Source organism: Netta rufina (assembly GCF_964035555.1).
Source record: "Netta rufina genome assembly, chromosome: 1".
Lineage (NCBI taxonomy): Eukaryota > Metazoa > Chordata > Aves > Anseriformes > Anatidae > Netta > Netta rufina.
Window position 1 is genome coordinate 55,167,644 of NC_140123.1, and position 25,489 is coordinate 55,193,132.

The following is a 25,489-nucleotide window of genomic DNA, read 5'->3' on the forward strand; positions in this document are numbered from 1 at the left end:
GGGTGTGTTTGGGAGCTCCTTTGCCACAGCTTTATTTCTTCTCTGAGGGAATGGATGCGCAGCGGCTCTGCAAGAGGCGCAGTCCCCATCCCCAGCCCTCGCCTGGAGTTCCCCTTGGCACACCCAGCCTTTATTTCTCTTGATTTTCAGGGCCGGGGAGAACCGAGGGGTCCCAGCCGGGCTCCCCTCACGCCCTGCCCGGCTCCCCTCATGCCGGCGGCGGGGCGGGCGGGCGGCCATGGCGAGGCGCCGCCGCCTCCCGCGGTCGCTGGAGGGGGCTCTCGGCCGCCTCCTGCCGCCGGCGGCTCCCCCTCCGGGCGGAGGCAGGCTTAGGGGAGGCGCGGCCGCCCTTCCCTTCCCTTCCCCTTCCCTCTCCCCCCGGGCTGCAGGCGGCAGCAGGGGCTGCCCCCCGCCGCCTCGCCCCCTTTCAGCTCCGCTCCCCGGCGGGCGGCAGAGCCGGGCTCCCCCTGCACAGCCGGACATGGCGCCCCTGCTCCTGCGAGCCCCCCGCTGCCCTCCTTCTTCTCCTCCTTCTCCTCCTCCTCCTCCTCCTCCCGCCGCCTTCTCCTCCTTCTCCTCCCCGCGGAGCTTTTAATGGCTCGGACCTCCGGCGAGCCGAGCGCCACTGCCCCCGCAGCAGCCTCAGCGAGGAGCCCCGGCAGCCCCCGCCCCGCACACGGTAAGGGCGAACAATGGCACCGGGAGCGGCGCCCCCGGCCCCGCCGCCCCTTCCCCGGCCGCTGACAGCGCCCCGAGGGCGCTGCTCAGCCCGGCTTAATCCCATTAAATCCCATTAGAGCGGCAGAGGGGGCTTTCGGTCGCCCCCCCGGGCTGCCCAGGGGGGCACCCGTGGGTGCCGCGCCCGCCCCGAGGGGGTCCCCCCGGGGGGGGAGGGGGTTGCGAGTTCGTGTCCGGAGTGGGAGCTGGTGGGGTGTGGGCCTTGTCTTTGCTGCTCCTCTGTTTTATTTTAAAGCACACAAACTCTGCCGGGGTGGTTTTAGTGATTATTTTTATTTTATTGAAGTTGCTGGCGTGACAGAAATGAAGCGGGCGGCGCGGGGCTCTGCGCGGGGTCCCCTCGGCGGCGGTGGCAGGACGATGTCCCCGCTGGGTGCTGTGCCTGCTGCCGTCGCTCTCCCACCCACTTTGACTCTTGCTCCTTGTGTCGCTTGCAGCCCGTATTTACAGCGGGGCGGTTGACACTGGCGTCGAGCCAGCAGCCATACAACTCTCCGGCGGTCCGCCTGAGCAGAGCCCCAAACCTTCTGCTGAATCAAGACCCCATTTTTTTATTCCCATTTCTTTATTTTCCCTCCCCTCCGCTGGAGATCCGCGGTGTCTGGCTCGGGCTGGAGCCGTTCAGCAGCTCTCTGGGAGCGGGGAATCCTCTTAGCCCCGCCGCACGTGTGCTCCGAGGGCCGCCAGCGGGTGCACGCCGGGACGGGCAGTCCATGGGCCGGGATCCCCCGTGGCCTCCTGCCTCGCTAATCCATCGCTCTGGTGGCCGTGCTTCAGCTCCAGAGCCTCCTTTTCCCCTAAACAGCGAGGGTGAGGGTTTGTACCTAACGCACCACTGCTATTCTTGCAAGTTCCGATGCTGGTAAGTCTGCCCAGACGCCTGGTTCGTTTTTTTCCCCGCAGACCGAAGCTCAGATTTAGCCGTGGAAGGGGTTGTTGGCAGCAGGGCCAGCTGCCGGCCTCGTGGGAAGGGGTTAGAAAGCTCTGCTTGCCTCTTGCAAAGTCTTCAGGATGGGCAATTAAATCATTTTTTTCCTCCTGCGCTCTGTTGTCTTGGCTGAGGCAAGTACACGAGGAGAGCGGGCAGCAGGCTTCACACGCCGTGACACGCGGCTTCAAAATGTCAAAAGTTGGTAAGAGACCGAATGTGGGACAGCAAAGCCTGACTTTTACTTAATGGCTGGATTTCAAATCAGAAATCTTTTTTTTTCCCTCTTTTTTTTTTTTCTTCCTCAAGTTGACACAGTTCATTAGTCATTGTGCAATCAGTGTCTTAAAACTTGGTACTTACAACCCGTTTTTTTTTTTTCTTTTTGAAAGAAGATTGTGGGTGATGAATGACCAAAGGGGAAATGCTGCTTAAATGTGACAGTTTTAAAAAAAGAAAAGGAAAAGACTCGCTCTTGGAGATTCATTTCTGCATTAAAATTCAAATGGAGAATTCTAAAGTTATAGAACTATTCAGAGTTTTTTCCCCGCTGATTTTAGATTAATTTGACTTAGGAAAAAATCCAAGCTTCCACTTAAGAAATTCATCTACGATGAAAGCTGGCATTTCATTTAAAAAAAAAAACATAAAATCCTCAGTGCTAATGAAGATGAGACTGCCAGTGCTGGCAGTTTTTTGTGTTCTGTATCTTTGGTGATGGAGTTGCACAAAACTTGCTTTTTTTTTTTTTTTTTGCCTTGAAGCATCTTTGCATTAAATCACTGACGTGCTCTTGGGCTAGGATTTCTGAAAGAGGTTGACGAATGTGGTGACCCCCCAGCCTGGACTCTGCTAGAGGATAAAACTGGGGAAGGGTGGTCCATGTTTTCAGTGCTTAAAGTGGAAATCCAGTGGCTGGGCAGAAAAACTTCAGGGCTGGCAGTCCAGGGGGTGGAGAATCACCTGCAGGTTGCCAGCTGCGCCTGCGTGTTCTGTGTCCATCCCCCTTTCCTAAATTTCCCCTTATTTGAAGCATGTCTCAGTGCTCTCGCCCAGTTCTCCCTGCTGCTTCTCTTGGGGAATCACAGGTCCGTGTCTTGCTGGCCGTGGTGGAGGTCTGGATCCAGGACTTCGATACAATCCACTCATCATCATCATCTATTAAAAAATCAGGAAGTTTTTATTGCAGCTGTAGGATCGAAGGGCAGAACTTGATAATGCACCTAAATGAAGTTCCAGGGAATATTTTCGGTAGTTAAATTGCTGTGTTACGAATCCTGGTTATATTCTAGTGCACGATCAGGGTATGGGCTTTGTCTTTTTCATTCTGTGCTGTGAAGTTAGTGGAAGAGATTAAACTTACTGCTTTGGGGTTCTGTTCCTCCCCCCCATGCTCCCATTGTTTTTTCATGGTCCATGTCTATGCCAACGTCCTTATTTTATATTGTCCTTTTTTTAGGAAAGCACGATAAAAATCCTGTTTTTAGAGTTTGCCCACCAAGTCGCCTTGCTTGTTTTCCTGCTGCTTTTAGAAACTGGCATGTTTATCTTACGGGGGCCTTTCCAGGCTTAATTTCATGACCTTGAAAGGTTGCAGCTTGGGTGTTTCACATGGTGGGGCTTTTTTGGTTGGTGCTTTTTGTACTTCGCTGACGGGTAGGTGCCGAGCGGGCTGTGAAGTTTAGTTTACAGTTTACAGCCGGGCTGCTGACTTAGGCAGAGTAAAGGGGCGACTCGCTTTTCTGGCTGGGGAGGCACGGAAGACTAATGACAGGGGTATAAAAGGTCACTGGGCTCAGTCAGCTTTGGGTTTGCGCAAAATGTCAGTAAATTTGGCCTGCAGAAATGTAGATGAGTCAGACAATTAGGTCAGGCTCCCTCAGATGCGGGCACTATCTTGTTTGTAATCAATTGCAGCATTATGAGCTCTTTAGCCTTGTCTGCGGTGAGACGGAGTTGATTAAATGTTGTGAGAAGGGAAAATGTGATCCGCCTTTTGGGGGGACTTGATACGCAGGGTTCGAAATTCCTTTTTTTTCTTTTAATCTGGACATTGTGGGGGAATAATTTTGAGGGTTTGGATGTTTGAAAAAGGGGCTTAAGGAGAAAGAATGGTCTCTGTTAGCTGCTGTTCAAATAAAATAAAACCTGTTGGGGAAATTCATGGAGGTGCTGGAGTACTGCTTTCTCTTGATCCTGGGGGGGGATTGTGATTTTTTTGTAACATGCCCTTGGATGTGAGGTGGTGAGTTCTGTACAGTAAAATCTGCTTCGGTGTTGCTTTATAAGTGGAGCAAAGAGCATAAATTGAAGTCATGGCGTTTGGATACTGAGCTTCGCAGGAGAAGAGTGCTGTACAATGCACGTTTGGTACTGGTCACGAGGAATTCTTGCAAGGGGTGGATGGTATCTTAATGGTGTTTGCAGACTGTGTTTTGTACCCCAGGTTATTAAGCAGGGGTCATGCTGAAGCCTGTTGAAAGGAAGGAGGCAGTGCTGCTGCTTCCCTCGCTGCTGGTGCCTTGCCTTGCTCTGCTGCTTGCCTTGAAAAATAGATATGGATTTTTTTCTTTCTTCCCCACCCTAACACCGAAGCCAGAGTCTGCTATCCCTTGGTGCAAGATTTCTAAAACGAGTAGTACTGTTCCTGATGATTTCAATCCCAGTTTCTTTCCGTTGGCTTTGCATCAGGGCCAAAGCGACGTTTTGGAGCTTGCAGGGTGACCGAATTTGCCACGATGAAAGCGCGTTAAGAGGTTGTTCCACTCCATTTGGCACGTGATTCTGCCGTCTTGGGAGACTCTTTAAGTTGCTTTAAAGTTAACTTCCAAGCTCTCTCCCTCGTTGGGTACATCAGCACAGAAGAGAAAAGATGTTGTGGGGCCTCTCCCCCCTCCTGCAGGACACCCCAGCACATCTCTGTGGATCCCACCCAAGGTATTACAGAAATCCTGGAGATGGAGATGGAGATACGTCTCCTCACTGTGTCTGAGGAGAAGCTGTGACTTTCTGAACAGGGATATTCTAGCAAGACATCAATACCTGAAGCAACAACTCTGAGTTCAGGCCGTGGAGGAAATGCTATTGCTGCTCCAAGGACGGGCTGCTAGGGTACCAGGATCGTCTGGTGCCAAATACAGCCAGGGAAGAGCACGTGGTTTGTGTTTTTCGTTTTTTTTTTCTAGGTCAAAAGATGACTTACTGGTAAGCTGGAAAACCTATCAGGAACAGCAAACAATACCAAGTCCCATGTGCTTCCTTCTCCCTCCCAGGGGCTGCTGCTTCTGCTGGCCGCTGCTGGCCTTTCTGCCTCCTCGGCTCCTGATCACTGCAGGACCGGTTGGTTGATCGCTGGTAACGCTGCCGACTGCGTCTCCTCAATCAAGGACCCTCATTTTCAGTCACCTGCACCCCAGGCACAGGTCACGAAGAGATTTGTCAATTTATTCCAGCAGCAGATGTGGCGCTGGGGCTGGCGATCCAACAGCACGAAGAGGGTCCTGCTGCTCAGTAACCTGTGTACATTTAATTGGCTCTTTCTGCTCAGCATCACACTTTTTTTTTTTTTCCTGTCGGTTACTCTCCCTCAAATATATATATTTTATTTTTTTTCCGTGCCTGGATTAAGCGCTCGAGCCTCAGACGTGGTGTTCATTTCTTCCATGCGTCCCTGCCTGTTATTTTTGGACGTGTCCCAGTCCCCGGCTCCCCGCTGAACAATACCCAAGGTGTTCTGCGGGGACCTCTGCTCGCCCCGCGAAGGAGCGCGGGCAGCCTGCTCGTTAGTCCTTCATGTCTCTCCTTATCAGTTTTACTGCGAAACTCCCTATCGCCTGGGTTGCACATGCTGCAATAATGAGGCTTCCTGTTCGGCAGGTCTGCCCTGGCCTGGAAGTTCAGGGGAGCGGAAGGTTGCTGTGAAATTATTTGAAACGGCAAGCGTGTTTTTGGTGTCAGCCTTTTTCCCTTCTGAGGTGGGTTTGGGGCTGTCCTGCACAAATTGGGGCAGGAATTCTGAGCGGGCTTTCACGCTAGGTACGCGTTTTCCCCGACGTTAATAAAAATAAACCTCAGTTAAGAGGAAGGAGAGGCTGCGGGGGGATATCAGTCTGTTCTCCTTTGGAACAGGGCTTCCCATTGCTCAGCGGCTCTGGGAACACAGCAGGTATCTGGCACGCTTGGAGCATTTCCCTGGCCACCCTGCTTTTGGATGCTGGTGGGGAGGGAGGACGGGGCGTCTTTGGGGGTGGAGGAGAGGCTGGCTTCTCTTCTGCTCCTCCATTTCTCTCCCTCGTTTCCCTTCCAGCCTGCTTTGAATTATCCCGGAGTTTGCTGCTCGTGGCGTACCATCAAAGTGCAATGAGTCCGCCTTGTTTTTATTTTGCTAATTCTCTGCAGCCTTATGATTGCAGCAACAGTGATTACAACTGGGAAGGCTCCGGCCAGCTCTTGCTGTGGTGTATAATAGCGGTGTCTTTTTCAGATTAAGGAAAAGTATGATTTGTTTAGTTTGTCCTGCCTGAGGTTATTTTCTCAAACATCAAGGCTAAAAGGGAAGGTAAAGATCTTGTAATAGGAAAAGTCTGCAGAAGTTACTGGCTTGGGCTTTTCTTTTTCTTTTTATTTTTTCCTCAGGAGAGTTTCCTATTTTCTAGCAAGCAGTTAGTATTCAGGCCCTTAACAACAGAACAGATATTAAAGAGAAAACAGGGAGGGAGGTTTCGGTTCCTGGACCTTCTAGAGATTTAAAAGTGTGTAAAACTTTATGTACCAAGCTGCCCGAGTGCATTATAGAAGCTGCACTTTTCATGCCAACATGTAGGAATAGCCTCCTTGGAGGTAATTTTCAGCCTCTTTATCTGAAGACCTGTGCTCCTGTCTTGTCTTCATGGAAATTCCTCCCGAAAATCTCCATTTAGTGTTGTAAGACATTAATGTTTGCCTCTGATATATTAAATATCCAATATTTTTCTTGCTTTTTTTTCCTCTTTTTTAAACAGAGGCATTGGCATGTGCATCTCGAAAGACTAACTATATGATTGTGCTGTCGTAACCAGTGTTCATTAGCCATTTTTTACAGCTTAGCTGAATTAAGTGGTGTAATGTGTAAAGTAAAATTGTGTAATGTGTAGTTGCAGAACCATTTTTTTCCCTGTGTCCTTTGAAATGTTGAGCACGATTGTCGGTGCTGTGAAAAATGAACTAGAAACCATGAAGAGAAATATAAAGGGAACAGAAAGGAGAGGATTCCTAAAATACACGGTCAATAAATATTGAACCTGAAGCTAGCTGAAAATATCCTAAAAGTGCCTCGGTAGCGAATAAATACATAAAACAAAGAGAAAGCAGATGGTGTGACGGTGTTCCAGTGGAGAGAAGGACGAGCGGCTCCGCCATTTGAATGTAAAAAAGGTTTTAAAAGGCATTGTAACGAAATGCTGCACACAGCTCGGCGTTTACTAATAATATTTGAGTTTCGAAACGAGTCCCAAATGGAGTGGTCCCAGGGACATGGGGTCGGTTTGCCTAAAACGAGCGAGTCAGAAGTGAACTTGGAAGAGAGGACGTGAAGCAGAAGAGAAGTTGCTGGTGGTGACTTGCTGGCGCGGGTTTTTCTCCCTCAGTTTTCGTCGTGGTATTTACAATCGAGGCTTGGATGGCCATGCCGGCTCTTTGTTTCTGACTAATCTCTATCTGCAACTCCAGGCTTAATTAAGCCGAAGCTTAATTAGCGCTGGATGAGGGGAGATGCCGGTGGCTGTGGCTGAGGCCAGCCCATGGCTCGGCTGAGGCGTCATGTCGGTGTCGATGCCTCATGCCACCGGCTGTGTGGTGAGCGGTGGGATGGTGTCGGGAGGAGGCAGGAGGGATGTGCTCAGGACAGCGGCTTTTTGTAGGGCAGAGGCCTGAGGAAGGGAATCACAGAAGTGTAGGGGCTGGAAGGGACCTCCAGAGATTGTCGGGTCCAACCCCCCTGTCAAAGCAGGTTCCTCAGAGCAGGCTGCCCAGGTAGGCGTCCAGATGGGCCTTGAATATCTCCAGAGGAGACCCCCCAACCTCCCTGGCCAGCCTGTCCCAGTGCTCCGTCACCCTCACTGTGAAGAAGTTCTTTTGCATGTTGGTGCAGAACTTCCTGGGCTCCATTTTGTGGCCATTGCCTCTTGTCCTGTCCCCACAAACCACTGAAAAGAGGTTGGCCAAATCCCTCTGTCCCCCACACCTCGGGTATTTATACACATTGAGGAGATCCCCTCTCAGTCTTCTCTTCTCCAGGCTGAACAGGCTCTTCAGAAAGTGAAATTTGTGTCAAAAGCCGTGGCCGCACTGACACCAGGCACAAGATCCTTTGGCCACCAGGGAGTGCCTCCCCTAACCACGAGCAGGGTGCTGCTATCCCATAAAGCCCCAAAGCCAGAGCTGGGTGTCCACCTGAAGCTCATCCCCGGTTGTCCATCTGCTGAAGAGCACCCCAAGGGCAGGTCCTGAGCCTGAACTGAGAAAATGTCGATCAGGCAATACCTTGCACACGAGCATTTCTCCCTCGATGCTGTGTGCACTGAGCGCACGCTTAAGGCACCAGAGGAATCACTGGAGCGGTTTCTAGCTGTAATAACGCTTCAAGGATCATTGGAAGCAATGGACGAGCAAATGACACTTGATGGTAGCTCTCTGCTTGAGAGAACCAAGCCCAGGAAAGCCATTCCTGTCTTCCCGAATGAAGAGAAAGTACATGATGGGGGAGAGCCAGGGACTAACAGCGGCACACGACAAGTGTATGACCGAAAAATTAGATCATCGCTGTGACGGAGTGATGTGTGTGTGTATCTGTTTGTACAAACACTGAGAACGTGCAGGTCAGAAGCATTTTCTTTTCTGGAACCAAGCCATAGACTTCTCGTTTTTTCTCTGATTTTAAAAAACAGAAGAAAAAAAAAAACGCCAACAACAAGAACAAACCCCCATCCTGATTATATATTGAAGAAATTCAGACATGTAATTGAAAGGATTAAAACTGAATGCAGTGTTGTCCATAATCGTGTATTTGTTAGGGTTGCGTTGACTCTTACATCCATTGGTGAAATTTCATGGGACACTAGATAAAACTTGAGAAATTTCCTTCAGATTTCCTTTTATTAAAGCCAGGGTAATGTTTGAAAATTGCATTTTATGTTGTTCTTTACGTAAAACAGCAGCTAGGCCATGCAATGAGAACAGAACAGCTACTCTATGGGCAAAGAATAACCCGATGAAAGCTGAAGCAGTTAACTGTAAATGGTGAGTTGTTGGAGTGGGGATGGGTGGATGTAAATAGCACAACTACGTTTTCCCTTCCAGCGTTGTGTAAAAAAATAAGAGCAAGAGCTGGGTCTACCCTTTCTTCTCAGGGCATGAAATCTCTGCAAAAATCTGTGTTACTGAGGATATTTCTAGCTGCAGGATAAGATGATGTCTGTCCTTTGAGAAATCTCAGAGTTTTTAGCATAAACGTGACTCAGTAGAAAAAATCCCGAGGAAGAGTGTCTGTTCTACTTCCCTGCCTGTTTCTGTCAAAATAAAAAGTCCCCTCAACCCAAGCAAAGTTCCTTCCACTTAAAAGGATTGGAACTGAAGTTTGGGTGTGTGCCATGAAGGGAAAAGGGTAGCTACACATCTACGCAATGTCTACAGAAAAACGTAAAACGCTTCTAGAAATTGTAAAGCCTTGCTTCATCAACTGGTCTGGGCTCTCCTCGGAGCAAAGTGCCTTTTAGGGATTGCAGTTCTGAGAAGGGTTCCAGCTTGGCAAGGAAAATGCGATTTGGAGACCTGGAAGAGAAGATTAATCAGAATAATAGGTCTGGCCCTCGCAAGTAGGTTGAGCCTAATGAAATTATTATCTGAACATTAGTTATAAAACCAACCTGGTAACTTATAACAGGACCTAAGAGGATATTTGAAAAGCTGCAGGTAACCTCCAGGATTTTTCTGCGGAGGTGTTCCCAGGAGCGCTTTTCTCTTCCCATGGACTAACCGAGCTGCAGTCAGCAGCCCTGCTGCGCGTGTTGTGCATGTGCTGCCTTTTGCAATCCAGCGGCAGCTTGGCTCGGCTTGGAGGAGGCTGAAATGCCTGAGAGTTGGATTATATGATATCAGCCGGCTAAAAGTTTCCTGAAGTCTTTTGGCACGGCCCGACTCTTGTGAAATAAAATACGCTGCAGCAATTTATAATTTGTGTGTGTGTGTGTGTGTGTGTGTGCGTGCGCTAACCGATGACTGAATTTATTCTAAGCATTAGCGCGCTTGCCTGCGACAAGTCTTGGAAAAGCCTGGTCTTTCATTAGACTTCCAGGCTCAGTTTAATTGGAATCTCGTCAGGAAGAAAAGCTAGTTTGGTCGCTTTTCAAAGTGTTCAAGGAAAGTTTCATAACTCCTCCTTTGGTATTCCTCCAGTACGGCCTGATCCTGTTTCATCTGCGAAGCGAAAAGCTTGAGGGGACAATAAAGACTCAAATCAATTGGAAGTAATTGCGCCGAGATCATCAGCATAGTTTTGTTTAATTTACAGTGTTTATTTAGCTCTCTCCCGTCGAGGAAGCTTAATCAAATTCCTTGTGCTGCAAGGAACAGCAGCGAGCAGGGTGCTTGCTTGGAGGGCTCTGCCTCGTGTGCCTCGGCTGGGAAAGAAGTCTTCATAGGAAAGAAGTTTCAATGGAAAAGAAATTTTAATGCTCGCTGCGTGGGTTGGATGGAGCAGCTCCTCGGCCGGGCGTGGGGCCAGGGCTGGCTGCTGCTCTCTGTGCGGCCGGACCTGTCCCTCCTCGGTGTCCTGAAGCATCAAGAGAAGGGAGATCCGCTTTTATATTCAAGTCGCAGGGCAGCAAGCATGAAACAGGCCCGTTGTTAGTACGGGAAGCAGATATCCTGATAAAACATCCGTGGTCTTCTGGAAGAGACAGGACGGCCTCTGGAAGCAGCCCGTGGCTTGCTGTGTGCCTGCAGCTCTCGCCAAAGTTTGGGAGCATGGGGGCAGCTCGCTTCCTAACATTGCCTTCAGGGAATCAGAATCGATGGGGACAGTTCACAAGCAAAAGTCTTGGCTTTTAAATGCATGAAACTGTGGAGGGGTGATTATTCTTACCCAATATGCCATCAGTTCATATTTGAGGGAAGAACAGCAGCCCGTTTCTCCTGCTCATTACTTCCACCTACCCTTTATTTTCCCCATCTCTACCCCACTCAAAATTCACTAATGTCTATACTCTTGGTGTAGAAGATAATTAATTTTCTTTCTTCTTTTCCTCATGAAATAAAGGGCAAATAAATCTAACACTTTGCAGTCTAAATCAGTCCTTTAACAAAGGTGGGTTCCAATTTCTAATTTTATTACGTGTTCAATTAGTAAGAACCATTTGGTATTTCCCTAACCTGGTGCTACTGATGATTTGTACAATATTTACTTGGCTTTTCCCCTTGAATTCTATGCACATTTTTGCTTCCAACCCCCCTTTTTTAATTCACTTACCGTCTGTGACCGCATTCTGCAGTATTTATCCATAATGTCTGTATTAATCTTTTTCGCTGATGAGACGATGAGATGGAAGGACACACTGGTTACGTTTTGTAAAGTTTTGGTGAGCCTATAGCCAAAACAGTTGCTGATACAGAGACCTGGAACTTGTTAGCTGCTGAGGATTTACATCCTCAACAAAAGTGTAAGCATGCAGGTTTTGAATAATACTATTTTTCTGCTATTCTTCCAGCTTTCTGAACAGTAAGTAAGGCATGCAAATCTTTGGAGACTTACCTGTTTTGTGGTTTTTTTTTTTTTAATATACATAAGACTATTTTTATATATTTCTTTAGCAAGATGCCTTTAAATGTTGCAATAGATCCTGTATACGATTGGTATGACTTGGGTAAACTGGCAATGGCAAGCTTGGGATTGGATAGTTGTCTTGATGGATGTGTTGGAAGCTTTTTCCCTTCCTCCCTGTGGCAGCATAAAGTCAACTGAAGATTTTCTTGGTGATCATCACAAGATGAAAAGTGTAAATGGCCTTTAAAAGCTTTATATTGCCATGTAAGTGCTATATATACCTTATTCTGTACTGTGATTAAGAAGGAAGAACGCATGCACTGATTGTGAAATAATTATCAATAGCCTGATTCTTTTGAAAGTCACTGTCTCAGATTATGGTTATTTTTTAATCAGTCATTCTTCCACAAAGAGAAATCCATCCTTGTTTTATTTTTTTTTTATCACAGATTTTCAAGTCAATATTTTTTCCTGTCACTTAACCTTGAGGAGTAGCCATGGATCATTTACTTTGTGGTGGACAGGACGTTATATTCTGACTGATAATTATCACTGATGTTATCGGCTTAAATTTTTGTTCAGTGATTTGTAAAGTGAGATTCCTGTTTCTCATTTCCATTGCCTGCCTAGCTGTATTTTCAGTTTTAGGTAACTGCAGGCTAGAGCCAGTGTTTGTAGGAATTTTGGCAGTTGTCCTAAATTGTCTTTTGTGTATCCATAATCTTATTCAAGGGTACTCCCTATAAGGGCTGATGTTTTTGTTCAGGCTTCTTTCAGATGTCATAAATACCACCGCTTCCATTAAGAGGAGAAAAAAAAAAGAAAGTACTGGGTAGTTTATGATCTTACTGCTGGGGATTTTTCCTGCTGGTAAATTGGCCTATGTAAAAGCGCTCTAATTCTTCCTAAAATCTCTAAACTTCCTACTCAACTTGCAGACCACATCCTTTTTATGCCCGTGTGCTTCATTATCCTGCAAACGGCTCCTTCCTTGCTGCTCTGGCACGGCGTTACCTGCGGGAGGGAGCTCTTCGGTGGTTTGGCTTTCTGTTAACTGGCTTTTGGGACAGATCATGGGTAACCTGGGCCCTGAATCATGATGTCTGTCAGTCTCTTTGCTTCTGAATGTTAATATTTCAGTTTGAACTACTACTTTCCTTGCTCTACAAAACACTCTATACTTTTTTTTTATTTTTAATTATTTTACCTTGAAATGTAGTTACTTATCTTTACGCCGAGCTGAAGCAGTTTGTGATGAATAACCTCGAGGTTCCCTTTTGTCGCCATGTGTTTAGTCATTTGATCTGCCTCATTAAGGCATAGATCCGTGATGGCCTGTTTTGGTTAGTTTCTCTCTGTTTTCAGAGCTGGAGGTTGATAGCAGAAGCATATCTTGTAATTTCTTGGGTATGCTAGAGACAAAAAGGGGAATAAAATACCAAAAAATGTTAGTGGAACACAGATATTGCTGGAAACGTGTTAAGACTATGAAAGCTTTAAAACATCAAACTTATTTTTAAAGAACTGCTTTTAATAAGGAGTTCACTTGGATACCTCTGAGAGCCTTCAAGCAAGCTTGATCTTGCTGCAGGAGTTTCGGAAGGTGTCACTATTCCTTGCATCCATTATCAGGTTCTCCACTGCTTGGCAGGATGTCTGTATTCCTTGTTGACAGAGACAGCCACTACATTTGATATGTTTTTTTTTTGATTAGATGAATGCAACTGAAGGCTCCTCGCTGAATGAATCCATTAAGAAAGCTGCCTGAAATATATCTCGTTTTTGCAGAACGTGCTGGAAGTTGGAGTCACTTTGTAGGGCTGAGGGCTGTGATAACACACTATTTCCTTAAAGCAGTACTGAATCTGGCTGTTCTGCTGGTCTTTCTTGCTCAGAATTTACTAACTTTGGGGAAAAGACTTTAAATGGAATGAATATTCATGGCTCTACTTTTTTTTTTCTTTCTTTCCTTTTTTTTTTTTTTAAATTACATTTTCTTCTATTAAAAAGAAAGTAAGGAAGTCCCAGTTCTTTTCCTTAACCAAAAAGATCCAACAACTTCATAAATAGATCGTGTTGTTTATCTGTTTCCCCATCGTAGGCACTTCAGACAGATGGGAAGCAAGCCACCAGTCTCCCAAACTGTGCGCATAGTTCGTATTCTCCACCTCTGACTAACTACTCACAGCAGCAGTTGCAAGACTTTATTGCGAGAAGGGTGAAAATGCCAGGGTCATGACTGCGTCTGCTTTGTTTAGTAATAACCTCGATGGTTTTTCTAGCAGCTTTATTTAAAGTTGACTCAGTGAGCAGAGAAGGGTAATTTGCTTAGGCGCTGAGCTTTCTGATGCAATGGTACAGGGAGAACTGCGTAGGCTTGGAAGTGGGGATGAAGCACGGGATCCATCAGAGCAAACCCAGGAGATAAAGTGGATGGGAAAACGCTGGAGTTTGGCCTTCAACATGGTGGATAACTGAAGGGTGGGAGGAGTTTGTCCTGTACCCATAGGATGCTCCTGCTGACCTCGCTGCGCTGCACGGACTGCGAATAGTGCTGTTTTCTCTGGCTGCTGGAGGTGATCTGGGGACATCTCACTGGGAAAAGGGAAGGATTAGGGCTTGCTGGACATCAGCATGTGTGTTGTATGTGGTCTTTTTTTTCTTTCTTTTTATTTCCTGTACTCCTGTATTGCAAAGATTAAGCATGTTGGTGGCTGTTCAGTACTGTGGTACGGTCACTGATCAAAATGAGTTCTGCTTCTGTAATCTCTAACAGTAAGTAGAGCTTATCAAAACTACTGCAAAGCTAGAAAACAAACAGACTGGTTCGTATTTAGAGTTTGTTTTAGCATGATTAGGACAACATACTTCCTGGTGTGAGCCTTTTATTCTCTCCAGGTAAACAGGCTGTCTTCCAACACGTACCTCTTTTGTTTTACTCCTGTATAACCTTCTCTCTTCCAAGAGGATCTGTACCGTAAACCAGAAAAGCTGATGTTCCAGTTGCATACTGCAACTTGAAATTTGGTCTCTGCGGGCTGAAAAAAAGAGAAATTGAGGCATATTTTCACTTCTGTAACCGTAAACAACAACCAGATGTAGAAGAAATGTGGAAGCCATTACCATTTCTTTCCAAACCAGTAGGGAAGCATCCCTCTTTCTGAAGCATTCCCGCTTTCTTATGGGCAATTTGTGCATAGATGGGTTGGGAATCTCCTGGTTGCAATGCACAATGTTCATTTGTGGTCTCATCCTGTGCCATCCCTGCTGTGGCAGCACAGCTGCAGAGAGAGCTGGAACGAGGAGTTGTCAAAGCTCCGGAAAAAGGGAAGAGAAAATTTTCAACTTCTTGGACGAGTTGTCTTGAAACTGTCATGAGAAGTCAGATCACAAATGCTGGCAGCACTTTTTGAGTATTTTACCAGGATTTCGAGAAAACAAAATATTTCGGTATGGAGGCAACACCTCGGAAACCTTAATTTAAAATCAGCAAGGTGAGATGGCTGCGGCATTTAGTACAGTGTTTGGGAGGAGGCACAGCTGTGGATGGTAAGCAGGTTGACAATAGGGTAGATAAAAAAAACAGTGTAAACATATGTTTTTTAAACGTTAAAAATGAAACTGGCAGGTTAAATTTGAACCATAATTACTGCTCCAAAGGCCTTACCTGTACCTGTTATTTTCCCTTAAATACAATGCTTTGTATCAGTGACTCAAATGAAGCAGGTCAAAAATGCACCTTTTTCAGTGCATGCAATCATTTAAAATACAAAAGGCAGCTGAAAGGGAGATGCCCTATACATTTTTAGTGTCTTTACGTTGGATAGAGCTCTGTTTTTTGCATTTTCGGAAATGCAAGTATTTTCATGTTATGAGAGGCAGAAAAGCTTCTGCATTGTGCATTTGATTTCAATTTGGCTACCAGACACAGAGGGAATATTCTCATGCTGAATAAACTCAGGATTGAGAATTCATTTGGGAGCTCAGAAAGCAGGAGAGCTTTCTTCTTCCTTTATCCTTTTTTAATCTTTGAACAAGATAATCAGATGGGAGAAAATTAGGATTATGTGCATTAATGCTTAAAGTATGTGAAGAACTCCGGCCATCTGACTGAAGGCACCGTGCAAATTAGGTATCTCACAGCCTTACTGTTTGTTACATACCTAATACAATTTCACAATATTTTTGTAAATTTGACAATTAGTGAATTGAAAAATTAATTCTGGTCACCAAACCTTAATCTTTCCATTGTATCATAAATCATTTTGTTTTAAATAGTAGCCACGTTTGAGATATGCATTTTTTTGTTTTCCTATGCATTTTTAAGGTGACTTTTAGGGCATCTTAGTGTTTTAAATTTAGTTCCTTCCAAGTGCAGTGTGCTGAAAGCCAAGTAAAATTAGCATCTCGGTATAAAGAAATGAATCAACTGCTAATTTATAACACAAAGAGTGTATAAAAGCAATAAATGTAAACATGACTATGTAACACTTGGAAATGTGTATAAATACTGTGTAGCTGGCTGGTTAGGGAAAAAAAGAGGTACTAAAGTAAATGTAAAGACCATAATTGCAGATGAATCTTTGTGGGATGTATCAGTTGTTAGAAAGGAGCTTAGAGGAAGCAGTCATGGTGGAAGTTTTTGTGCTTACTAATACATTTACTTTTCAGTAATGACTTAAACCATCTGTGTTATCCTTCTTTCATTTGGACCGTAAACCATAAAGATAATTAAAAATTCTTCAAAAACAGTCTTAGACTATTAGGAAAAAAAAATTTGATATCTCATCAGAGGTATGGACTTTGGACGTGCCTTAGATGTGCTCATTTTTGTGTGGTTTTGAGACTTTCACCTCATTTTCCCCTACAGACTACTTTGTGCAAGACTGACTGTGTGTTCAGGTGAGATTTCTGTCCCCCTACACATGTGAACTTGAGTTTCCTGACATTTCACATGTTGTGGGGAGAGTAAAGTAAGCTACAAGCACAATTCCTGGAAACCGTAGGCTGTTGTGGGCATGTTTATTTTTTACTTGTCTCCTTGCTGTGATAACCTCAACTTTTTGAGGAAGGGAGCAGACAGTTTATTTAAAAACATGTTATAGCAAAATGCCATTTATATAAGCAGCAGCAGATCCATTCACACTTCTGAGCTCAATTTTCCTTTGTGCAGACTAGGAAGATTTCTGTGACTCTGACCAAATGATGCTTGGAGTCGAGGTCTACTCTGCCCTGTGATTTTAGAGAGGCTCCTTCAACAGTGCAAGTCTGGAAGTAAGCTTAATCAATCTCATATACACTTAAAGAAATTGAAAAGGGCTGTGAACTTTTTCTGAACTTTCCTTTTCAGAGTGGGCAAGAGCTCAGTCTCCATTTTTCTTTGTAGTCCCAGACTGTTTTTCCTTCAGGTCTTAGTGAAGCTGGAGGATAAAGGAACACTCTTGACAATGTGAAGAGTAGATTTTTTTTTTGGTAGTTTTTTTCAGTGTTTTTCTCATCCCCTTCTTCTCCCTTCTTCCTCCAACTTCTCCCTTTGTGGTTCCATCCAAGCCTTGATTTTACAATAGTGAGACTTTGTAAAATATTGCTGGTGTACTCTTTGATCCGTGAAGTTGGGCAGCTTAGTATAACCATGTCTTTTGACTTCTGTTACCAGTATGAAAATTTCAGCACTTCCTCTTTGTGCAGTTGGGTCTGGAAGGGATTGTTACTCTGGTGGCAGTGATTCTCAAAATATTCATCTTTGATTTATAGCTAGTCACAGCCCCTCCCCAACAAGGCTGGCATGACAGTAGCTTCCCATCTGGGTTAAATGGGAGTGCAGTTAAATACCCTTTTGTTTAGGTGAAACAATAGTCTCTGAAAGTTTTTTTTTTTCCTTAACAAAGGTCTTGTCAGACCAAACACAGAGGCTTGTGCTCAGCGGTTGCAGCACTGCTGGTGGTGGGCTTTATTGTCTGACTGAGTGATTCCTGAAAGGCAGATAGAAGAATATTTAAAAATCCTGTCTTTTATGACAGTAAATGGTCTGTTATTGATACCAAGATGGTTTAGCAAATTTGCCTGGAAAGCATTCTTAGCTACGGTGTCTTGACTTGCTAATTGAACCTGCATAGGGAAAAGGCTTGGTGATTGCAGAGACACCTGGTAGATACTCTGTGTTGAACCTCCAACAGTTCAGAGGAGCAAAATCTAGAGGCTGTATATAGAAACAAACGGGGCAGGAGGGTCAGTACCCCCAGAAAAACTCTCCAGGCAATGGTACGTAACACCAAACATCTTAGGAATATGTCTGGGCAAAGGGAACGACCATGGTGGAGATTCCTGCTGGTGAGGAGGTCTTGCAGAGAGCCGTGGAGCTTGATGCAGCATTATTTCCATTCCTTCCTAGGGTTTGTTTGAATAATACCAGGATCATAAGCTGCTGAAATTGGAAACATGAGAGGAATTTCAGGGGCTGAAAAAAAAAACGGGACAGACAAATATATCTTGACATTAACTTCAAAAGGTCTGTAATGCAGAGGAAGTTGTTAAGGCTGATTTTGAATATATGTTTAGTACAAAAGGGGAAGAGTTAGTGTTGAAAGCACAGGAGCATGGAACAAGGTAACTACTGACCTGCTAAGTGGCCCGAGGGAAAAACTGGCCTGTTCTTCATTTTGTAAGGGCTTTCAAATATCTTCTAGTTGGAATAAATAGATGACCGTACTAATGAAGTCTGTTTTTCCTAAATCTGTTTAGGATTGGAAGTGCCTGGTGGGGGATCCCATAGCTGAAACAGCGTGATTCTGGGTGTTTATAGGAAAGTTCAGGTCACGACATTTAATGGCCAGTCTCTGTCCAGTTGGACTGGTTGGCTAAAAGTGGCCCTGGAATAATAAATTACCTGCTGTTGAATGATCTGGAGTCACGTATTCTGATCTCTTCTAGCACTGTGAAGTTCCAGCATAGTACCAGTGAAATGTTTGTGGGGACATGCCTCATTTTGCCTGTTCAGAAACAAAGCAGCAGTGCTTTTACTTTATTATAGAATCGTTAGGGTTGGGAAAGCCCTCCAAGATCACCTGGTTCAACCATCCCCTACCACCAATGTCACCCACTAAACCATGTCCCCAAGCACCACGTCCAACCTCTCCTTGAACACCCCCAGGGACGGTGACTCCACCACCTCCCTGGGCAACCCGTCCCAGTGCCTGACTGCTCCTTCTGAGCAGAAATGTCTCCTCATTGCCAACCTGAACCTCCCCTGGAGCAACTTGAGGCCATTCCCTCTAGTCCTATCATTAATTACTGAGAGCAATGAGGTCTCCCCTGAGCCTCCTCTTCCCCAGACCAAACACCCCCAGCTCCCTCAGCCGCTCCTCACAGGCCTTGTGCTCCAGGCCCTTCACCAGCTCCATGGCCCTGCTCTGGACACACTCCAGGGCCTCGATTTCCTTAGTTTCAGAATTAGTGATAACTCAGAGACATGTAGAGAGAGAGAGAGGAGGTACCGAGAGCTAGACTAGAGATGTAGTCCTAGATGCTTCTACAGTTTTGCAGAAATGTGTCGATGAGGCAGAGCGTTGTGGTAACGTGGTGTTAGCATGAGAGGCAGGGCGGCAGTTACATGTGTTGGTGCTCTGAAAGAGTTGCCCTTTGGCAATATAACTTGACTAGTTATCTCTATAACTAGATGCTGTTTTGAAGTCGAGGAGAGTCACTGGAGAAGTCATCTGGGTGCCTGGATTGATATTTGTGGGGTAATCCCTGAGCTGAGACAACCGAGCTGCCCTCTGACAAGGGAGGGTTGGCCTCTTCACACAACAGCATGAGGCACCTCAGTGTTTGGTGTTTAACAGGCTGCTCAGATGTACTTCAAATCATGTTAAGAGTTAGGGCTACTGTTGTCTTCAGCTCAGGAAGAGGAAAATGTGGGCATCTGCTCCCATGTAAGCCTGTGGTAGGAAGCAGCAGGAGCCGAAGGTTCCTGAAGGTTTCTTTGTGATTGATCCCCAGCGTGTTTCAGGGGGAGGATTTTCCCTGTGTTTCAGGTCTTGCAGTTTCTCCCAAGAGAAAAAGCACACCTCAGCTAGTATTTTCTACGTTCTTGAGCCAAAAATGGGTGATCCTGAGCAACAGGAATTTATTTCTCCCTGGAAGCACACTGAGTATTTCTGAATGAGACCCGAAGTTCACATGCTTTCTTTAGGGCACTTTAAGTGTGTTTTTAACAACAGATGAGAAATCTGTCGGGTTAGCTGCTAGGCACAAAATACAGTTGTATTTGTAATGTGGAGGTAAAGCTGTGCAAGTGGGCTTATATCTCACCGTATGAGTGGCAGCACAAATCTGTTAGTGCTTCATAAATCTCATAAAGAGGCCCTTCTGTTGTCATCTTCCAGGTTCATAGTTTGCCAGCCATCCATTTTAGGAGATTCTCAGGAGGAGAGCTGCATGAGTGGTATGGGACATGAAGGCAGAACAAGCTTTAATGCTGTCTGTAGTGCCTTCCCGTGCTGATCAGCTTCTAAGTCCCTGCAGGAGAAGAGTGGACTGTTTCTTCTTCCTCCTTCATCTTCCTCATCCCCTCCTGCTACTGCTTTTCAAAGGCTGTGCAGCTTCTCAAACAGCTTTCAGATTTGCCAGCACAGCACCATAATTGAACTGGGCCAACTGAAGCGGGAGACGGGAGATCTTGTGTAACTTGGCTCTAATGAGGCTTTTGGTGCCAGGACATGAAACAGAAGTTAGTTAATTTTCTTGTTCAATGTCGGTGAAGTTTTGGGTTAGCCACAGCTAACCCAAAGGAAGCAAACCTTTGTCTTGTGGTTTCAGCAGGTGCTGCTTGTAGATGATTCCTCACAACCTGGGGAAATGGGCATGAAAAAAATGGGCTTCCCAGGGCTGCACAATCTGCTGAAGATTCCTGGACCTGGAACATAAGATTTTGCCCCGATGATTCCAGCCAGAGATATGGTTTAGCCCCGCATCCTATCTCTACCAGCAGCCAGTAGTAATGCTTGGGGGGAAAGTCTTAGTAAGACAGCAATCCCTCCCAGCTTTTGGCAGGCTCCAGTTCAAGGACTTAGAGCACGAAAGTCATGTCTGCACCTTTGTTTAAGAGCTCTTGACAGACTTTCCTTTCTAAATTCATCAATCACGCACTAATCTGTTTTAAATTTCTGCCTTCACAACATGCTGTGACAATGAGTTCTGCAAATAATTGTAGTGGGGGGAAAGTACCTCCTTCTCCTCTTGTTTAAAAACAAATTGCCTGCTAAACTTCATTTCATACTGCCTAATTCACGTACCCTGAGACATGGTTTCCTATTTGTTTTCTCTGTAATACCATTCATGGTTTCATGACTGCCATCTCTCAGTGGTGTTCCCTGCAGTGCTGGGTGTCCCTAACCTGCTTGCTCCTGATGCTGTCTTTGCTCCCCAGCCAGCACTGAGCTTTGTGGTCTATGAGTGAGTCGTTCCTCACCTTAATTAATCAGTGGTGCCTCCAGGGTTTCCACTCACTGCATGGCTATTACTTTGTGTTGTACGTGTATAAATACATGATGAATCTATCTGCAGCCCTTCACAGTTAATTCTCCTGATTCTGTAATCACCATCAAACTATCATCTTGCTGCTTGCTGTATTTTCCGTGCAAATAATGAATAGATGAGCAGCACAAATGCAAAAGCAAGTCCATTGTGCAAACTGGCCACTTATTTGTGCTCTGTTTCTTCTCATCTAACCAGTTGCTAATTTGCAGAAGGGCCTTCCATCTTATCCCATGACAGTTCAATTTCTTTGAAAGCCTGTGGTGAGAGGCATTGTCAAATGTTTGTTAGAGATCCAAGCCCACTATATCATACATACCACACTTATCCATATACATCATGGGAAGTTTGTGAGGTATGGCTTCTATTACAGCAGCCATGATGGCACTTCATCAATATATCATACGTGTTTGCATACCTGCTAGTTTTGTTCTCACAGTTTCTGTCAGTTTTCTTAGTATTGGTGTAAATCCGTAGCTATTAGCCTGTAATTCCTTGGAGTCCTTTTATTGAGTTTGGCAGCACATCCTCACCTTTTTCGCTGTCTCCCATTAAGGGCATCTTAGAGACAGGCTAGGCAACACGGTCAGTAGTTCAGCATTTATATGTTCAAGTTCCTTTCAAATTCCTGGGTGAATAGCATCTAATTCTGGTAGCCTGCTGTTGGTTCTAAAGCCCCATTTAAAGATGCTGTATTTTAGACATTGTAATGCTCTTGTACAGCCTTCTTGCTCCTGCATGTACCTGGCATTTTCATCAGTTTCATGACAGTGGTGGTCAATTTGCCTCCATCATCACTTGGCCCAGCTTGGGCAGACCTTCCTTCTCCCTTCTCGCTGCCTCAGGTGCTTCCTAAATGTGAAACGGGAGCTTGAAACAAGGAGCTGCAAGAATATGCAACCATGTGGAAGCACCTTTCTGCCTCAGTCCTGATGTATGCTGGCTTAAGGGGGTCCAGCAGCCTTGGCAATATTTATAGGTAGATAAGTATCAGCTTCTATTGCTTGAATTATTTTCATGGAAGGTGAAGTTGAATGTAAATGCTTCCAGTCCTTATCGCTCATCACAAATCTCAATTTCAATTAGAATAAACTTACATAGATGAGCTTTTCCACAATTCTGTATAGATAATGGTCTTATTTAGTATATTAATTCATACTTTTCTGTTCGGATTATGTTCATAACAAACAAGATTTTAATGCAACTATTCAAATGTGTAAGACCCATAGAATTTAGGATCAGAGTGAGGGGAGAGATCTGTTTATTGTTCAGAAGAGTTAATGTGCTTTTTGGTTTGGAAGCAGTTTGAAATTCAGTTTCATCCTCACCCTTGCGATTGAACTTCGGTATTTGTACTGAAAATCCTCAATCATGTGCCGTACCTATTTTGGATGTGAATCAGGCTTATGCTCATGTCTCTAAGGGAATTCTGTTGCTTTTCTTGTTTTCACCCTGGAAAGGAAGACGTGATTCATTGTTCTAGTCCAAGGATATCTGACGTGATGCAGCACTACTGTTTCTCCCTCTCTTACCTGTTTCTTTTTCCCCCTTCTTTCTTTGTGTGCAGATATTTTTTATTCTGCTTCAGTTTGTGCCTCCTCCCCTCCCTGTTTTCCTCTAATTGCTTTTTGCTCTGCCCGTGCAGGATCCTGGCTCGTGTGTGTGAGATTTGCGCAGCCGTTTTTATCAAGCTTTTCCCTTTTTCAATGGCTTCTGAATCAACTTCCCTCCCTTGAATCAATCGAGGTAATGTGGAGCGGTGTTGCTTAGCAATGCTGGGAAGCTGATACTGCTTGGGTGATGTGCGTGCTGCAACCAGGCTGAGCAAAAGAGCTACCAGTCCTCTGCGGCCCGTGCAGGGAATAAAATCTTGTTTTCTACTGTTTTTAGTGTTCTTGCCATTAAGTGTGTTTGTTTTTTTTTGCCTTTAGTGTTGCTGAGTAGCAGTTTTACAAACTTACAGATGTTCCTCCCCCCTTCTTCCTGATATTTCCAAATGTAAAAAAAACTTCGCAGCATGTAGAATCAAAATACACTTGGGATGCCACTCTTTACAGAGTGGGTATCTAATTAACTGTCTTGAGATAGGTATGTTTTCTGTCTTCCTCCTCCACATACCAAGCAGAGCTGTTGTGAAAGCAGAGCTGAGCTCTACAGGATGTTTCAGCCCTCCAAAGCAGCAGAGACTGGCAGCCAATTTGGTGTATGTGGCAAAGGATTAAAAATAGGATGAATGTGATACCTTCAACCGCGTCAGAATATGGAATGGGTTATTTCAGCAGCTGAGGTGAAGGGTGTGAATGGAGGTTATTAGCTTTGAAGTGTTTCTCTAAAATTCTCAACATCAACAATTTTCTCTGAAATTGTTGATGTTGAAATTCTGCATTTTCAGTGGATGGGTTTTAGTCTCACTTTAAATGGCAAAAGAACTGTTTTTTCCCCACTTTTGTGTTGTGTTTTGCAAAGCCAAGGAAGTATACATAAACAAAGGTTGTTTTTTTTCTCCCCTTTCTCTTCTTTTTAATGTGGAGCACTAGAAAAATTACATACGGGTGGATCAAACATCTTTGAGCCACAGTTTTACCAGATGGTTGCTCTTGTTCTTCACACAACATTGAATAGCAGAGGGTAACCCTTACTTAACTCATGGGGTGGGGTTGGTGTGGAGGTGGCATTTTCCCCTTTTAAACCAATTGGGATACAAACCCAAGTTTTTACTCTTAGTCTTGGGGGCGCTGAGGGAGTGTCCCCTCGGTGAAGAAGCTGTGGATCCTGGCATCTTTCTTTTCTTTGATGGCAATTCTGTTGCCTGCAGCTGTACAGCAGGTATAAAAGCTTCCTCAGAACAAATTTGGGTGCTGAGGGCGCAACCACTGGTGCCCAAATACACACAGAAGTGGGTGGTGATGCTGGGGAGGTTGTGCTCTGGATGCTGGTCACCTCCAGTGGTGTTTATTAGGGCAGCACATGATTTCTTCCTAGATTTTAGACTGAGCACGTGGTCTCTTTGATCAGCTACTCCTACCCCACTCCACCGGCACTTTCCGTAGCTGATGGATGTGTTCTCACCTAGTTTGTTTGCTCCTGATTTAGACTATTAACTGTAGTACGCGCTCATTTATCCTTGTCTATAAGGAACAAAACATGGAGCTGCTGAGGGGATTTGTAGCAGGTTCATTGCCATGGTTTCAGGCAGCCTCACATAGCCTAAAAATAGACACAGGAAAGAATATTCTCTTCCCTCCTCTCCCTCCCCCAGCTCTCTCACTAATTGGAATTTCCTTTTTTGTTTGTGTATTTCTGTTTCGGATTCAGTGGCTCGCAGGTCAAGCAAATGTGTCTGACGCCATGTTTGAGCGAGGGGAGCTCGCTGTGGTACTTGCTATGGCCGCCATCACGCGCCAAGGCCGTCACCGCCTGCGGCTGCCTCTGGTGCTGGGCAGTGGGGGCTCTGGCCAGCTTTATAGCTCGCTGTAAGATGGCACCAGGGTCCAGTCTGTTCAGGGACCGTCCTGGGGACGCCCTGGAAATGGATCAGCTTGGATTAGTGCTGCGTTGGCAAGGGAGAGGTGCAAATAGGCAGGGGTGTGCCTTTGGTGCCGGCGCTGTGGCCTGCATGGCTCCAGCCCGGTGGCCACTGTGGTGCATGGTGGCTGTCCTGCAGCTGGGATCCTGCCACCAGCTGAAGGACCAGGGTGATAACTACAGCAAAACCAGCCCTAATCCACCCCCTCCACCAGCCTTTGGGCTGGCTCTTGTTTGTTGGTGGCGGAAAAATGAAGGCAAAACGCAGGTTGGCACGCAGTGTGGTCTCTTCTGAGGTGTGCCGGCTGGGACTATTTTTATCTTTGGGTTGGGGAGCTGATTATTATATATTTTTTCCCCTCTTCCACAGAGGTGTTGACTGTTTCTGTTAGCAGGAGGCCCAGATGCTTTTAGATCTCTCTCCCCAGACAGGAAGGGCATGGACTGGAATCACACCGATGCCGTGGATTTCCTGCATTGCTTCCTCTTGAACTCGTGGGCCACGAGCCAGGAGGGGACATACCGTGCTACGGGGCCTGTCTACAGCATGCAATTCCTGAGGTTCACTGCATGCCTTCTTACGGTGTAAATAGCAAGTAAATAGCCCCACAGCAGCCTTATCAACTTAGAGCTTTCCCTGACGGGTTTTGAGGCAGAGGGGAAAGCGTTGTGGGTTGAATTACAGAGTGGGGACGTCCTGCGTGATCCCTTAGCAGGTTGTAAGGCAAATGAGCTGTCGGTTTTTGCTTTTTCCTGAGCAAGGCTTTGACTTCGCCCAAGAGGAGCGGCGGTAAGTTTATTGATTTGCTTGTGTTGCCACTGGTGCTGGGCCTTTCTATTCTTCCTGCTGCTGCTTTTGTGGTCAGGGTGCCCTAACCTTGCTCTGTGGGGACTAAACGCCTCTGTTTAGGGCTGATGTGATGTCAGGGTGTGAGTATGTTAGTGAATGGCTGCAGAGCATTGCTATT

At 45.7% G+C, this 25,489-nt stretch overlaps 1 protein-coding gene across 8 annotated transcripts in view; it reads left to right on the top strand.

Annotated features, from left to right (window-relative positions):
- Window positions 1-365: 365 nt before the first annotated feature.
- FARP1 (FERM, ARH/RhoGEF and pleckstrin domain protein 1) overlaps window positions 366-25,489 on the top strand; it is a 195,022-nt gene continuing 169,898 nt past the window's right edge. For 7 of the 8 annotated variants that reach the window (XR_014618984.1, XM_084298524.1, XM_084298528.1 and 4 more), the window contains exon 1: window positions 25,164-25,311. Coding sequence is in view for 6 of the 8 variants with exons in the window: in XM_084298524.1 (XP_084154650.1) it covers window positions 25,250-25,311 (62 nt within the window). In the remaining 2 variants the exon portion in view is untranslated. Of the gene's footprint in view, window positions 680-25,163; window positions 25,312-25,489 lie in introns of those variants that run through there. The other variant, XM_084298530.1, reaches the window with a different exon arrangement.